We start from the raw sequence: 16,763 nt of genomic DNA, 5'->3' as shown, positions 1-16,763 counted from the left end.
AGCAGCCGTGCACTACACACTACAGTTAGGCAGCCGTGCACTACACACTACACTTAGGCCTCCTTCCCACGAGCGTGACGGGCTCCGCCGCGTAATATTACGCTGTGAAGCCCGTCACGGCGCCCCCCAGAGCCCCTATACTTACCTGCGGGAGATAGCGTGAAATCGCTTCCCCGCCCACCGCCGCCGCGTCACCGCCCGTCACCGCCCACCGCCGCCGCGTCACCGAGCGTGTCACGTGACGCGGCCGGCCGCGTCATATGGCGTCATATGACGCGCGGCGGTGGGCGGGAAAGCGTTTTTTCACGCTATCTCCCGCTGGTTACAGCGGGAGATAGCGTGAACGGACGGCTTCCATTGACTGCAATGGAAGCCGTCAGTGCGTACAGCCCGTCCTCACCCGCAGAAAATAGAGCATGCTGCGGGTGAGGACGGGAGAAATCGCGGTGCGTAATTCCGCGGTGGAATTACGCATCGTGAGCATTGTGCTATTAGGTTCAATAGAACCTAATAGCTGCGGGCAACGCAGCGGATTTTCGCCGCGAATTACGCGGCGGAAATCCGTTCGTGGGAAGGAGGCCTAAAGCAGCTGTGCACAGACCCCCCCTTTAGGATGAGGGTTAGTGCTAACGCTAAACTTAACCCTAACCCTAAACCTAACCATAAACCTAATACTGACCCTAACCCTAACCCTAACCCTAATCCAGACCCTAATCCAGACCCTAATCCAGACCCTAATCCAGACCCTAAACCTAACCCTAAACCTAACCCTAAACCTAACCCTAAACCAAACCCTAAACCAAACCCTAAACCAAACCCTAAACCTAACCCTAAACCGAACACTAAACCTAACCCTAAACCAAACCCTAACCCTAATCCTAACCCTAAACCTAACCCTAACCCAAATCCTAACCCTAAACCTAACCCTAACCTTAACCCTAAATCTAACCCTAACCCTAAATCTAACCCTAAACCTAACCCTAACCCTAAAGGGGGTCTGTGCACAGCTGCTTAAGTGTAGTGTGTAGTGCACGGCTGCTTAAGGCAATCCGCGTGAACGCAGTGTAGTCACGTGGTGCCGAAGAGCCAATCAGGTGGCTCTAATCAGTAGCGCTACTGAACTTATTCAGAATGTGTATATATGCGTTCTGGCGACGCTGTGCACTTTGCCACACACAAGATGGCGCCGACGTGCGGACGTTCCGTCGACGCGTCATTTTCAGCGTAATATTTCCTCCACAGGCTTCGGCCTTTAGCTGGGAAAGATGGCGGCGTCCAAGGTGAAGCAGGACATGGCGCCTCCCGGCGGGTACGGGCCGGTGGACTATAAGAGGAACCTTCCCCGGCGTGGTTACAGCGGTAGGTGTCTGTCAGGCCGGCGGGGTGTAGGGAGGGGGTTCTGTACCGGCTGCTCTACAGCCCTTCCTCACTGGCGCCCCCTAGTGGGCATACCTGATCTACTCCAGTAGTCCCAATAAATGGCATGGCTAGCTCCCTCCGGCAGCCCCATAGGAATAAATGTGTGGAGCCCCTCTAAGACCGCCGCACACCAGCGTACTGTAAACAGTGTGTGCACGCCGGCGTATCGCCCAGTGTGGTGGCCATCTTTGACTCCGTGTCCCCCGCACGCTGTCATGTGGGGTCTGACTTGTTCCGTTTTTCTGTCTATATACCCCACTCTGTTGCTTAGCGACGTTGTGTATAAACGCTGCCCAGAGGCGATATAACTAGGTATGTGCAGCATGGCGGACAGTAGCGCCGTACGAGTCCAACGTGGTAAAATAGGACCGGCTGCGCTCGTTGTTTTACGTGCAAATTATGCGCAATAAATATACACAAGTGTGACTGGATCAATGAGAACCGTTCGCCGCGTGCTGCGCTGTTAGGCTCCGCTCGTGTGATCCCCGCCTCAGGTTCGCGGTTTGGGGGGCTTAAACAGCCTTGGGATTTTGGCCATTTTGTATATTTTGCGCACACAATATCACGCAGCGCCTCCTCTATTTTCTGCGCTTTGGAGCGTATTTCACAAATAAATTGCCAATTGAAATGAATGGGTTGTGAAGCAAAAAAACCCGCAGTAAATACGCGATCGCATGTGTGATACTGCGTTTAGTACGCCGGTTGTTATGCCACGGGGAGAGCCCAAAAAAGTTACTTGTCCGTGTTTTACAAGTAACAGGCGAACGCAGCTCGGCACGCGACAATCCCTCCGCTGGCGATGCGGACGGAATGTGTGCGTGTTTATACCGCTGTGATTTCAGGGTGTTTATTCACATGAACGGATATTTTCTGCCTCAGCGAAGCTGCAAGATTGACAATTTGCGCGTTATTTGCGCCAGCCGTGTGACCTGCATGTGAGCGCAATGCAATTTTTGCCATTGAAAACTTCCGGAAGCGCGTGCGACTTATTTTTCACACATGAGAATCGCGAGTACAAAAACGCATCGTGCTCGCATCCAGAATCGCCACTTCACAAGCGAGATATCGGTCCGAGTTTCCACGATGGATCTTGTGCGCCCCCCTCAGGTACCGGTCAGAAGCCACAGCGCTCGCACCCCTAAAGGTACTAGAAGGTTATGGGACTGTATAAACAGAATTCTTTGTTACCCCTAGCAACCAATCACGACTCGGCGTTTATTTCTAGCGCTCGTGAGAAATGAAAGCTGTGCTGTGATTGGTTGCTAGGGGCAACAAAAATACTTTTTTTTTTTTTTTTTTCCCTAGGGCCATTTTGTTTGGGCTCCCATCAGCATATTCCACTTCTAGGACACATGGAGGCGCTACAGAAAGTATGCTGCTTGTGCGCTGCCAGTCTGACCCTCTTTCCCCCTCACCTATAGGGTGCACTGCTGCCCCCTCTAGGCAGAGAGTGAACGAGATGTAGCTGCACATGTCTGCTTGCCCTAAGCAAGTCTATGGGAGATCTGGAGACCACCGAGCCGCCTCCTCCCTGTATTTAAAGGGGATGTTAAAATATATAATTTTTTTTTTTTACTAATTAAAACCAGTTCGTTAAACACCTTCCAATATTCTAATCTGTGTTTTTCCTGATTGTAGTTATATTTTCACCCTCCTGCCTGTATATAGCCATGGAGCGGCCATCCTGCGTCTGGGAACGTTAACAGCATTTTGAGAGATAGTTTAGAGCAGAATTCGTGGGCCGTCACACAATGGACAGGAGGGATCCCATTGACTTTTATAGCAAACTGTTCTAGGCATGACCTATGCGGAGGTCGTTGTGCAGGGAGGGGGAGGAGGTGAGCTGTGATCACCTATTATAAATGGTAGATCCTGTGTGAGATATATATCCTCTCACTGTAATCTTGTCTGTTGATGGTGAGATGACTGCTGAATCTTATTACGGGACGTGTCGGGTTATTAAAGGGGTTTTCTGGGGAAACTACTACTGATGGCCTATCCTTAGAATAGGACCCATTCAGGACCGTGGCTGATCAGCTGACTGTGCGCCCACCGACAGCACCGCAAATACACAGGGGTCGGCGCAGCTCTTAGTGAAATCGGTGGAATCCCAGCCTGCAGTTGCCGGCCACTGCACTGAGGGCGGAGCATCTGCTTCCACTCTGACCCCTGTGTATTTCCCTAGGAAAACCCCTTTAAGCTCAGCGGTCTGTGTGAAAGCTGCAAGATTTTTGATTTTATTTTTATTTATTTTTTCTAGTGTAGAATGTTACATTGAACATGCATTTAAAAAAAAGCCAAGAAAATTCTTAAAGTTTAGCTTTCTGTAATAATGGGATTTGTACAATAGGGGGCTTTCTGCTGCAACTGTCCATGTAAGTGACCCTCTTTCTCTGTTGCAGGCTACGCCATGTTTGCTTTTGGGATTGGGATGTCGATGTTCGGCTACTGGGTCATAGGCAAATGGAACAGAGAGAGAAGGTGCGGAGCATCTGAAGGTGTGAAAACACCTCAAGACCTTATATACAGAGCTTCTCTATCACATGGTACAAAGGCAAGCCATTTATCCCTCCTCCTGGGATAGTGCACGGAGCCCGGCAGTGCTAATGTATTCCCCTGTGGGTATGTGCCACTCTGAAAACACTGGTGCAGGGGTACAACTTGTTATGGTCTGAGGGCCAACATGCCAAACTGAACCACTTCCCAGGCCCTACACAGTGCACCATAACTACTTGTCCTTATATATAGGGACCCAGACATCACTACACAGGGGGCCCTTAGTACTTGTCCTAATATATAGGAGACCAGACATGACTATACAGTGCACCCTTAGTACTTGTCCTAATATATAGGAGACCAGACATGACTATACAGTGCACCCTTAGTACTTGTCCTAATATATAGGGACCCAGACATGGCTACACAGTGTACCCTTAGTACTTGTCCCAATATATAGGAGACCAGACATGGCTGCACAGGGCACCCTTAGTACTTGTCCTAATATATAGGGGACCCAGACATGGCTACACAGGGCACCCCTAGTATTTGTCCCAATATATAGAGACCCAGACATGGCTACACAGGGCACCCTTAGTACTTGTCCTAATATATAGGGACCAGACATGGCTACACAGGGCACCCTTAGTACGTTTCCTAATATATAGGGACCCAGACATGGCTACACAGTGTACCCTTAGTACTTGTCCCAATATATAGGAGACCAGACATGGCTACACAGTGTATGCTTAGTGCTTGTCCTAATATATAGGGCCCAGACATGACTACACAGGACACCCTTAGTACTTGTCCTAATATATAGGGACCAGACATGGCTACACAGGGCACCCTTAGTACTTGTCCTAATATATAGGGGACCCAGACATGGCTACACAGGGCACCCTTAGTACTTGTCCTAATATATAGGTGACCCAGACATGGCTACACAGGGCACCCTTAGTACTTGTCCTAATATATAGGGGACCCAGACATGGCTACACAGGGCACCCTTAGTACTTGTCCTAATATATAGGGGACCCAGACATGGCTACACAGGGCACCCTTAGTACTTGTCCTAATATATAGGGGACCCAGACATGGCTACACAGGGCACCCTTAGTACTTGTCCTAATATATAGGGGACCCAGACATGGCTACACAGGGCACCCTTAGTACTTGTCCTAATATATAGGGGACCCAGACATGGCTACACAGGGCACCCTTAGTACTTGTCCTAATATATAGGGGACCCAGACATGGCTACACAGGGCACCCTTAGTACTTGTCCTAATATATAGGGGACCCAGACATGGCTACACAGGGCACCCTTAGTACTTGTCCTAATATATAGGGGACCCAGACATGGCTACACAGGGCACCCTTAGTACTTGTCCTAATATATAGGGGACCCAGACATGGCTACACAGGGCACCCTTAGTACTTGTCCTAATATATAGGGACCCAAACATGACTACACAGTACACCGTTAGTGCTTGTCCTAATATATAGGGACCCAAACATGACTACACAGTACACCGTTAGTGCTTGTCCTAATATATAGGGACCCAAACATGACTACACAGTACACCGTTAGTGCTTGTCCTAATATATAGGGACCCAAACATGACTACACGGGGCACCCTTAGTACTTGTCCTAATATATAGGGACCCAGACATGGCTACAGAGGGCACCCTTAGTACTTGTCCTAATATATAGGGACCCAGACATGGCTACACAGGGCACCCTTAGTACTTGTCCTAATATATAGGGACCCAGACATGGCTAGACAGGGCACCCTTAGTACTTGTCCTAATATATAGGGACCCAGACATGGCTACACAGGGCACCCTTAGTACTTGTCCAAATATATGGGAGACCCAGACATGCCTACACAGTGCACCCTTAGTACTTGTCCAAATATATGGGAGACCCAGACATGCCTACACAGTGCACCCTTAGTACTTGTCCAAATATATGGGAGACCCAGACATGACTACACAGTGCACCCTTAGTACTTGTCCTAATATATAGGGACCCAGACATGCCTACACAGTGCGCCCTTAGTACTTGTCCCAAGATATAGGAGACCAGACATGACTACACAGGGCATCCTTAGTACTTGTCCTAATATATATAGACCAGACATGACTACACAGGGCACCCTTAGTACTTGTGTTAATATATAGTAGACCCAAACATGACTACACGGGGCACCGTTAGTGCTTGTCCTAATATATAGGGACCCAAACATGACTACACGGGGCACCCTTAGTACTTGTCCTAATATATAGGGACCCAGATATGGCTACACGGGGCACTCTTAGTACTTGTCCTAATATATAGGGACCCAGATATGGCTACACGGGGCACCCTTAGTACTTGTCCTAATATATAGGGACCCAGACATGGCTACGCAGTGCACCCCTAGTACTTGTTCTAATATGTAGGAGACCCAGACATGACTACCCAGGGCACCCTTAGTACTTGTCCTAATATATAGGGGACCCAGACATGACTACCCAGGGCACCCCTAGTACTTGTCCCAATATATAGAGACCCAGACATGCCTACACAGGGCACCCCTAGTACTTGTCCTAATATATAGGGACCCAGACATGACTACACAGGGCACCCTTAGTACTTGTCCTAATATATAGACACCCAGTAATGGCTACGCAGGGCCCCCTTAGTACTTGTCCTAATATATAGGGACCCAGACATGGCTACACAGGGCACCCATAGTGCTTGTCCTAATATATAGGGAACCCAGACATGGCTACACAGTAGACCTTTAGTACTTGTCCTAATATATAGGGGACCCAGACATGGCTACACAGGGCACCCCTAGTACTTGTTCTAATATGTAGGAGACCAGACATGACTGCACAGTGCACCCTTAGTACTTGTCCTAATATATAGGGGACCCAGACATGACTACCCAGGGCACCCCTAGTACTTGTCCCAATATATAGAGACCCAGACATGCCTACACAGGGCACCCCTAGTACTTGTCCTAATATATAGGGACCCAGACATGCCTACACAGTGCACCCTTAGTACTTGTCCCAAGATATAGGAGACCAGACATGACTACACAGGGCATCCTTAGTACTTGTCCTAATATATATAGACCAGACATGACTACACAGGGCACCCTTAGTACTTGTGTTAATATATAGTAGACCCAAACATGACTACACGGGGCACCGTTAGTGCTTGTCCTAATATATGAGACCAGATATGGCTACACAGTGCACCCTTAGTACTTGTCCTAATATATAGGGAACCCAGACATGGCTACACAGTAGACCTTTAGTACTTGTCCTAATATATAGGGGACCCAGACATGACTACACAGTGCACCCTTAGTACTTGTCCAAATATATAGGAGACCCAGACATGGCTACACAGTGCACCCTTAGTATTGTCCTAATATATAGTAGGCCAGACATGACTACACAGGGCAACGTTAGTGCTTGTCCTAATATATAGGGACCCCAACATGACTACACAGTGCACCCTTAGTGCTTGTCCTAATATATAGTAGACCAGACATGGCTACACAGGGCACCCTTAGTACTTGTCCTAATATATAGGGGACCCAGACATGGCTACACAGGGCACCCTTAGTACCTGTCCTAATATATAGGGAACCCAGACATGGCTACACAGTAGACCTTTAGTACTTGTCCTAATATATAGGGGACCCAGACATGGCTAGACAGGGCACCCTTAGTACTTCTCCTAATATATAGGGGACCCAGACATGGCTACACAGGGCACCCTTAGTACTTGTCCTAGACATGGCTACACAGGGCACCCTTAGTACTTGTCCTAATATGTAGGGGACCCAGACATGGCTACACAGGGCACCCTTAGTACTTGTCCTAATACATAGGGGACCCAGACATGGCTACACAGGGCACCCTTTGTACTTGTCCTAATATATAGGGGACCCAGACATGGCTACACAGGGCACCCTTAGTACTTGTCCTAATATTTAGGGGACCCAGACATAGATATTTCTGTGTCCAGATAATTGGGGCCACACAGAATAGCATATTTGGCCACATGTAATGCACCCCTGCACTAGTGTATTGTTAAAGTGACCCTTCAGTTCTGAACAAACAAAGATGAACGCCCCACTTTCTGGCTGCCTGGTGCACCCTGTGTGTTAGTATACAACTATTACTAGCCAATAAAAACAGTGTAACATCTTAGATTAATGGTGTACAGTGTACATCAGGTAGTCAGAGAATCCGTGTGGCCATCTTTTTTTCTCAAGGATGCTTTAACCCCTTGAGTGGCACGTCCGGAAATTTTCCGGGAGGAGCTCCACTGCCCATAGCTATATAGCCAAGAAGATTTTCGGGCTATGTTTCACTATGGGAGCTGCAGAGCACAATGTCACAAGCTGTGGCATTGTGCTCTACCTGCACAGTCCCCACAGAGAACCAGTGTCCGACTTTGAAAAACTCCTGCACTAGTTTGTTTACAAGTTGCCATAGAGACCATGGCTTGTCAGAGGCAAGTAGATGGTCTCTGTGGCAGGAAGAGCTGGTGCTTGGCTGTCAAAAAACCTCTGATCTCTGCTGTGTTAACCCTTTAAATGCTGCAGTCTATGTGACTGCAGCATGTAAAGGGCTGTCAACATCGGACCCCCGGAATGTGATCAGGGGGTCCTGATGGGTCTCTGTGGAAGTCCCCTAAAGGGTCAAAAAAAAGTGAAAGAAAAAAACAAACCCTTGTCTCCCTTGTATCCCTGCGTCATAATGACACAGAGAAGGAAGTTAGTACGTTATTTAACCCCTTAATGCCGTGACCCCCGTTTCTTCCCCCCCCCCCGTTTCTTTCTCTCCCCCCCCCCCCCCGTTTCTTTCTCTCCCCCCCCCCCCGTTTCTTTCTCTCCCCCCCCCCCCGTTTCTTTCTCTCCCCCCCCCCCCGTTTCTTTCTCTCCCCCCCCCCCGTTTCTTTCTCTCCCCCCCCCCCGTTTCTCTCCCCCCCCCCCCCGTTTCTCTCCCCCCCCCCCCCCGTTTCTCTCTCCCCCCCCCCGTTTCTCTCTCCCCCCCCCCGTTTCTCTCTCCCCCCCCCCGTTTCTTTCTCTCCCCCCCCCCGTTTCTTTCTCTCCCCCCCCCCGTTTCTTTCTCTCCCCCCCCCCGTTTCTTTCTCTCCCCCCCCCCGTTTCTTTCTCTCCCCCCCCCCGTTTCTTTCTCTCCCCCCCCCCCCGTTTCTTTCTCTCCCCCCCCCCGTTTCTTTCTCTCCCCCCCCCCGTTTCTTTCTCTCCCCCCCCCCGTTTCTTTCTCCCCCCCCCCCCGTTTCTTTCTCTCCCCCCCCCCCGTTTCTTTCTCTCCCCCCCCCCCCGTTTCTTTCTCTCCCCCCCCGTTTCTTTCTCTCCCCCCCCGTTTCTTTCTCTCCCCCCCCGTTTCTTTCTCTCCCCCCCCCCGTTTCTTTCTCTCTCCCCCCCCCGTTTCTTTCTCTCTCCCCCCCCCCGTTTCTTTCTCTCTCCCCCCCCCCGTTTCTTTCTCTCCCCCCCCCCCGTTTCTTTCTCTCCCCCCCCCCCGTTTCTTTCTCTCCCCCCCCCCCCGTTTCTTTCTCTCCCCCCCCCCCGTTTCTTTCTCTCCCCCCCCCCCGTTTCTTTCTCTCCCCCCCCCCCCCCGTTTCTTTCTCTCCCCCCCCCCCCCGTTTCTTTCTCTCCCCCCCCCCCCCGTTTCTTTCTCTCCCCCCCCGTTTCTTTCTCTCCCCCCCCCGTTTCTTTCTCTCCCCCCCCCCCGTTTCTTTCTCTCCCCCCCCCCCCCGTTTCTTTCTCTCCCCCCCCCCCCGTTTCTTTCTCTCCCCCCCCCCCGTTTCTTTCTCTCCCCCCCCCCCCGTTTCTTTCTCTCCCCCCCCCCCCGTTTCTTTCTCTCCCCCCCCCCCCCCGTTTCTTTCTCTCCCCCCCCCCCCCCGTTTCTTTCTCTCCCCCCCCCCCCCGTTTCTTTCTCTCCCCCCCCCCCCCCGTTTCTTTCTCTCCCCCCCCCCCCCGTTTCTTTCTCTCCCCCCCCCCCCCGTTTCTTTCTCTCCCCCCCCCCGTTTCTTTCTCTCCCCCCCCCCGTTTCTTTCTCTCCCCCCCCCCGTTTCTTTCTCTCCCCCCCCCCCGTTTCTTTCTCTCCCCCCCCCCCGTTTCTTTCTCTCCCCCCCCCCGTTTCTTTCTCTCCCCCCCCCCGTTTCTTTCTCTCCCCCCCCCCGTTTCTTTCTCTCCCCCCCCCCGTTTCTTTCTCTCCCCCCCCCCCGTTTCTTTCTCTCCCCCCCCCCCCCGTTTCTTTCTCTCCCCCCCCCCCCGTTTCTTTCTCTCCCCCCCCCCCGTTTCTTTCTCTCCCCCCCCCCCCCGTTTCTTTCTCTCCCCCCCCCCCGTTTCTTTCTCTCCCCCCCCCCCCGTTTCTTTCTCTCCCCCCCCCCCGTTTCTTTCTCTCCCCCCCCCCCGTTTCTTTCTCTCCCCCCCCCCCGTTTCTTTCTCTCCCCCCCCCCCGTTTCTTTCTCTCCCCCCCCCCGTTTCTTTCTCTCCCCCCCCCGTTTCTTTCTCTCCCCCCCCCGTTTCTTTCTCTCCCCCCCCCGTTTCTTTCTCTCCCCCCCCCCCCGTTTCTTTCTCTCCCCCCCCCCGTTTCTTTCTCTCCCCCCCCCCGTTTCTTTCTCTCCCCCCCCCCGTTTCTTTCTCTCCCCCCCCCCGTTTCTTTCTCTCCCCCCCCCCGTTTCTTTCTCTCCCCCCCCCCCCCCCGTTTCTTTCTCTCCCCCCCCCCGTTTCTTTCTCTCCCCCCCCCCGTTTCTTTCTCTCCCCCCCCCCCCGTTTCTTTCCCTCCCCCCCCCCCCCCCGTTTCTTTCCCTCCCTTCCCCCCCCGTTTCTTTCCCTCCCTTCCCCCCCCCGTTTCTTTCCCTCCCTTCCCCCCCCCCGTTTCTTTCCCTCCCTTCCCCCCCCCCCGTTTCTTTCCCTCCCTTCCCCCCCCCCCGTTTCTTTCCCTCCCTTCCCCCCCCCCCGTTTCTTTCCCTCCCTTCCCCCCCCCCCGTTTCTTTCCCTCCCTTCCCCCCCCCCCTTTTCTTTCCCTCCCTTCCCCCCCCCCCCTTTTCTTTCCCTCCCTTCCCCCCCCCCCTTTTCTTTCCCTCCCTTCCCCCCCCCCCTTTTCTTTCCCTCCCTTCCCCCCCCCCCCCTTTTCTTTCCCTCCGAAACAATTGTACGCTCTGCAGTCGCCAAATATCCAACAGTGTTTAATAACGGTATATTCACGTGTGGCGGATTTCTTGTAGGCGTATGTTACTGTCACATACATGTGTACCAGAGATCTGTGTGATTGCTGCCTGTAAAGGCCCATTTACACCAACCGATCGCTGCAATAATCGGTGCCTCTAAATGCGAGGCCATCGCGCACTGCTAGCTGATTGTTAAATTAGAGCTAACCTAAAAATCGTCCTTCAGCCTTATCAGCAGTTCTCCATGGGTAGTGCTGATAGCATTGTTTCCCTTTGGAGAACAAAGGATCTGAGCGCAGATAATAGCCTCGGGCTATTAACTGCATTCAGGGAAGGCTTCATTTGCACACTTAATTGGTACTTAAGTAGCTGAGTAGCTACTTAATACTTTATGCAAAATGATCGCTGAAAGCTGTCACTGTCCTTTTGAGTGATCTTTGAGTGATCATCTGCTGGTGTAAATGGGCCTTAACCCCTTCTAATCCAAAGGCATTCCAAGTAGTTAAAGATAATCCTGTGTTTTTAAAGGGAATGTTTGCTAACATTTAAGGGGGCCGTCCAGGGTTAGAAAAACATGGCTGCTTTCTTCCAAACACATTGCCACCCTTTTCCGTGGGTTGACTTTTCTTCAGGACAACCCCTTTAACACGTATGAAGTATTGTGCTATTTTCGGAGTTCTCCTGGTTTATCTTATGTAACTTGTCATGTTCTTAGTGTTTAGTGTGACGTCCTCCTCCTGTTTTACAGACGACTCCATATTGAGGATTTAGAGGCTCGGTTGGCTTTACTTCCCCTCTTTCAGGCAGAGGCAGATAGAAGGTAACAAGATATCATGAATGTTGCAGTTCTTCCTTTGTGCACCAGTATTCTGTTTGTACCGTGTCTCCTGATAAATATATTCATTCATTCCCAGGACTGTAACAAGGGGGGCGCTCTAGTAACTATTTATAGATATATCTGGGGTCAGTACAGAGATCTCTCCCATCTATTTATACCCAAGACTGTGACTGTAACAAGAGGGCAACCTCTGTCTGGAAGAAAGGCTTCTGTACCGACATAGAAGGGGGTTCTTTACTGTAAGAGCAGTGAGACTATGGAACTCTGTTTGAGGACGCGGTGATTAGTCCTGGACGTCTTTCTTGAGTGTTACAATATTACATGTTATCACTGATTACTTCAAAAGGATTGGTGATCCAGGGATTATGTTGATTGCCAGATTGAAGTCAGGAAGGAATTTTTTTTCTTCATCACTTAAAATGAGGAGAATTGGCTTCTACCTCATTGTGTAGTGTGTTTTTTTTTTTTTTTTTATTTTTGCCTTCCTCTGAATCAACATGATGGGGTGAGGAGCGGGGGTAATAGGCTGAACTGGATGGACATATGTCTTTTTTTCAGCCTAACATACTATTTTACGATGTGTACAATTGGTACTGTGTTTTCTGGTATATAAGATGACGGGGCGTATAAGTCGACCCCCCGACTTCTCGTCTTATATGCCCGGAATACAATGAGGGGGGGGGGGAGGAATCAATACTCGCCTCTGACGGTGCTGCTGCAGACTGTCGCTCCCTCGTGCACACTGGCAGAGCATTGCTTTCTGCAAGCAAGCAGAAAGCTAATGCTCTGATTGGCTAACGCCAGACTGTTAGCCAATCACAGCCATTCATGACGTCATTGAAAGGCTGTGATTGGCTAATGCCAGACTAAGTTAGCCAATCAGAGTTTTAGCTTTCTGTAGGCGGGGCATTCAAGCTCCGCTTGTAGAAAGCAATGGTCTGCCAGTGTGCATTGGGAAGCGACAGCCTGCAGCAGCGCTGCGGGAGGTGAATATTTTTTTTGTTGTTTTTTCAGACACTGTATACCCAGTGTGGAAGACGACCCCCGACTGCAGAGCAGATTTTTTGGGGTTAAAAAGTCGTCTTATACGCCACGCCGGAAAATACGGTACATGAACTGATGTGATGGCATATGGATAATTGCCAGTGCATCGTCATAAAGTATAGGCAGGGAAAACCTATGGCCATATCCCTTAATATAGATGGTCCTCACAAGGAGCAACTATCCTGGAAGGGTTGTGCTACATATAGATGTAACTGGATAGTCTGCTTGGTAAAATTGGAAATTGCATTTGTAAAGGAGAGGGGAGTGGAATAGCCCCAGTCTCACGATCCTCGGCGGTCTTTCTAGACCAAGAATTGCTATATATGTAACACTTGGCCATACTAGCTTAGGTTGACGAAAATATCCCAAATCTAGACAAAAAAAAATAAAAAAAATTGTGTGTGTGTGTAGTAAGTTTTAATTTGCACACTTGGACTTGGTGAGTTTGTCTGCATCTACATTTAGCAGCGCCCAAAGTACAATCAGAATTTTAGTTTTGATTTCAGTGATTTAACTTTACCAAAAAAAAAATGTAAATCTAAGCATGACATGACATATGGCAGTCAGTGTAGTTCAGTAGATTGGCCACCAGGTGCAGGAAATGGTGAGACTGGGCTAATTTAATTAAACATTTTGCACAAGTAGTAATACATAATAAAGTATATGCAAATAAGGAACATTGGAACAACTCCTGCAGCGCCATCTATTGGATGGCAGCATTCCTGCAAATTAATGTCTGACCCTTTTATACAGGTCTATGCAAAAATGATTGGGAATTGAAAACCAATCCAGACACCATACACAGACAGTTATTTCGGGTTTTTGCCCCCTATGAGTGTGCAGTAGGATCTGGCTTGGCTAGTGAGAGGTCGTGATGTGGGTCAGTAGGTGTATCGTCACTCCTTAAGGAGACACCTAGAAGGTGAGTGAGGAGACTTATAAGTCCATCCATGCACCTCTAGGAAATATAAACTTGGTGTTACCTAATTGGATTGACTTTCTGGGGAAAAAATAAATGATTTTTACTCCATAGTGAGCATCATAAAGTGAAGCCTGAAAAACAACTCCAAGTATGCACACATTATAGGGTACTTTTTATATGGTGCCATTGGAAAAAAATGCAACTTCTTCTGGAAAAGACCAAATCTAGTGAGACTAGAAAATAAAGTTATGGCTCATAGAAAGTTGGGATGAAAAAACAAAAATGTCGCTGCCCAAACCATCTGCGGTGCCAATTCACCTATATACATGACCTGTTGGGGGTATTCACTTCAGCCATTCGTTCTTTGCTTGTCCTGGTCCCACGGTGGCCTCAAACACATCAGACTTGTAGCTTTCTGTTTGTGCTTTTTATGTTTAAGCTTTTATGATTTAATGCACTGGCCACAGCTTTGCTGTATGTAACCTTAATTGTCTGGTTTTTAAAAGGACATTACGAGTTTTGCGAAAGAACTTGGAGGAAGAGGCCATTATCATGAAAGATGTCCCCGGCTGGAAGGTAAAAACATGGAACATAAACAATAAGTCATGTAGGGAACAAAAATGTATAAAATTGGGCGCTTAGGTCTGTGAATTCTGCCATCATTAGAGGAGCTCCGGATGACACTTGGGCTCTGTATGTAGAATGTCTATGAAATCATTGCTTAGTATCTTTAGAGGGATTCTGATAATCTGTCCCCCCCTTTGGATATCGGTCGAGTTCAGTGTTGTCAGAGACCACATCCTATGTGGCTCAGACAGTGGCAGATATACTTAATGAGGACTAATGCAGGAACCAAGGAACTCCAGCCGATCCTTTATTGATACTTAACATCATGATGGAGTTGGTGCACAATAAGAGGTTGGCCCCTAGCCATAGGGCAGGGCTGACTATCTTACCGGTAGGGTCCCAGCAGTCAGATTCCCCCACTGATCAGATAGTTGTCACCTACCCTCTGGGTTGGGCATAACTTATCTTTGTGGGAAAATTCCTGCAAGGCTTTGTACTCATCTGTTTAAGGGGTTCCGCAGATCTGGCACAAAATACTGTAAGAAAGTCCTGCATGAAGGACTCCTTTGTCTTGTAAAATGAACGGAGATCCAACGAACGCCATTAAGGTCAATTAGGTCCATTTGGCAACATTCAATTTCATCATACGTTGGATCAGTTTGGCCAGGGGACCTAAATAAAGCAGGAAAACAGGACCCCTGAAACAACTTAAGGATGCTGCTAATTTTGGCCTTACATTTTCCAAGGAATATTTTTTTTTTTTTTTTTTAGGCTGCCCATGCCCAACAAAAATAAACCAGCCTATACTCACCCGCCACAACTCCAGTACTGCCTCTCCATTCACAGAGTGCCTGCAGGGAGTGCAGAGAGGTGGAGCTGGAATGGGTGAGTTTAGGCTGGCTTATTTATGGGCAACTTGATAAAAAAAAATAAAATAAATATATATATATATATATATATATATATATTGTGATGCAGCATATTTTCCTTACCTTTTTTTTTTGTCTCCTTCTAAAAGCCATGTTTTTGGTCAGTGCAGCCCTATGAGAGCTTGATTTTTGCAGGATAGCTGTTTTTACAATCGCATTTTTTTGGGTACATGTAACTTATTTCTTTCTGGTGGCGATGGAATAAAAACTCTATATGGCACATATTTTACTACATTAAATCCTCAAGGCACGAGCTATTGAGCGTCGCTGGAGGGCTAGATTGGGAAACACTGATATAGAGGGGAATTTGAAAGTCTGAGGCTTCTACATACAGGTGAGCGTGATATCGGGCTGTGAAGCTTGGCCTGATATCGCGCTCGCCAAAGTGCGAGGTACCTACGGATACAAGGGGTTTTTGTGTCGAAAACCGCCTCCCATCACTTCAGTACAGTTGCGATTCCTCCAGATTGGCAAGTGTTTCGCATTGTTTTCAATGGAAAACTTCGTATCACACTCACATGCCATACAATGTGCTTTCTGTCCCCTTTGAAAACAATGGGCGACGCGTTCTGAAGGAACGTCAAAGATGGGACTCACAGCTGTGCAAAAGAGTGGCCTTAGACAGGAAACGGAAGAGGACATGTTCTTATCAAAATCTTAGTGCACCCTCAAGCTTTGGGGGCTTTGGCAAAATCCATGGCAGACCGCCGCAGCCTAGCAGTAGTTTTAGAGGCAGAATCCATATGGGAAAAATCCTCCATGGATTGAGCGGTGAACATACCCTGAAGAGTCGTTTAGAAAAATCTACCAAAAGAGAGTGATACCTTTTATCTGCTGGATTGTGTATTGTCTTCTCGCCGTCCATGAAGGTGGCTGTCACATCTGTGCTTGTATATCTGGCAGGTTGGGGAATCCGTCTTCCACACGGACCGCTGGGTGACTCCTATAATAAATGAACTGTACAACCTCCGTCCAGAGAAGGACCTGAGAGAAACAGAGACGGCCTTCTCGTGGAATGTTTGAGCCCCGTCTGGATTATGTATTTAACATTGGAAATAAAACCTTATGTAAACTTTCTCTGTGTGTTGGCTCAAGTGTGTTTGTTTTTTTTTTTGTTTTTTTTTTTTTGTGGGGGGTGGTTTTTTTTTTTTTTTTTTTTTTTGGTATTGCAAGTAGAAATCCTCAGCATGTAAAGACGTTATCAAGTATATAAAAGGGAGTCTGTCACCTACTTCTAGCTACGTTTATGGGCTGATCGTAGGTGGCCCACTGTTATACTTACCTCAACTGTTGTTCCCCCGGTATGAACGCTGAATGCATTGAGAGGCTCTG

The 16,763-nt window shown here is 48.9% G+C and overlaps 1 protein-coding gene across 1 annotated transcript; it reads left to right on the top strand.

Annotated features, from left to right (window-relative positions):
* Positions 1 to 1,201: 1,201 nt before the first annotated feature.
* NDUFA13 (NADH:ubiquinone oxidoreductase subunit A13) lies at positions 1,202 to 16,508 on the top strand. Its single transcript, XM_066604516.1, has 5 exons — positions 1,202 to 1,359; positions 3,822 to 3,900; positions 11,880 to 11,951; positions 14,442 to 14,511; positions 16,335 to 16,508. Exons 1-5 carry the CDS (start codon positions 1,266 to 1,268, stop codon positions 16,452 to 16,454), a joined length of 435 nt encoding a protein of 144 aa, XP_066460613.1. The 5' UTR covers positions 1,202 to 1,265; the 3' UTR covers positions 16,455 to 16,508.
* The last annotated feature ends 255 nt before the right edge of the window (positions 16,509 to 16,763 follow it).

This window comes from Eleutherodactylus coqui, chromosome 5 (assembly GCF_035609145.1).
Source record: "Eleutherodactylus coqui strain aEleCoq1 chromosome 5, aEleCoq1.hap1, whole genome shotgun sequence".
NCBI classification, from domain to species: domain Eukaryota; kingdom Metazoa; phylum Chordata; class Amphibia; order Anura; family Eleutherodactylidae; genus Eleutherodactylus; species Eleutherodactylus coqui.
The sequence above is the reverse complement of the archived record's forward strand: the minus strand, read 5'-3'. Positions and strand labels throughout refer to the sequence as shown.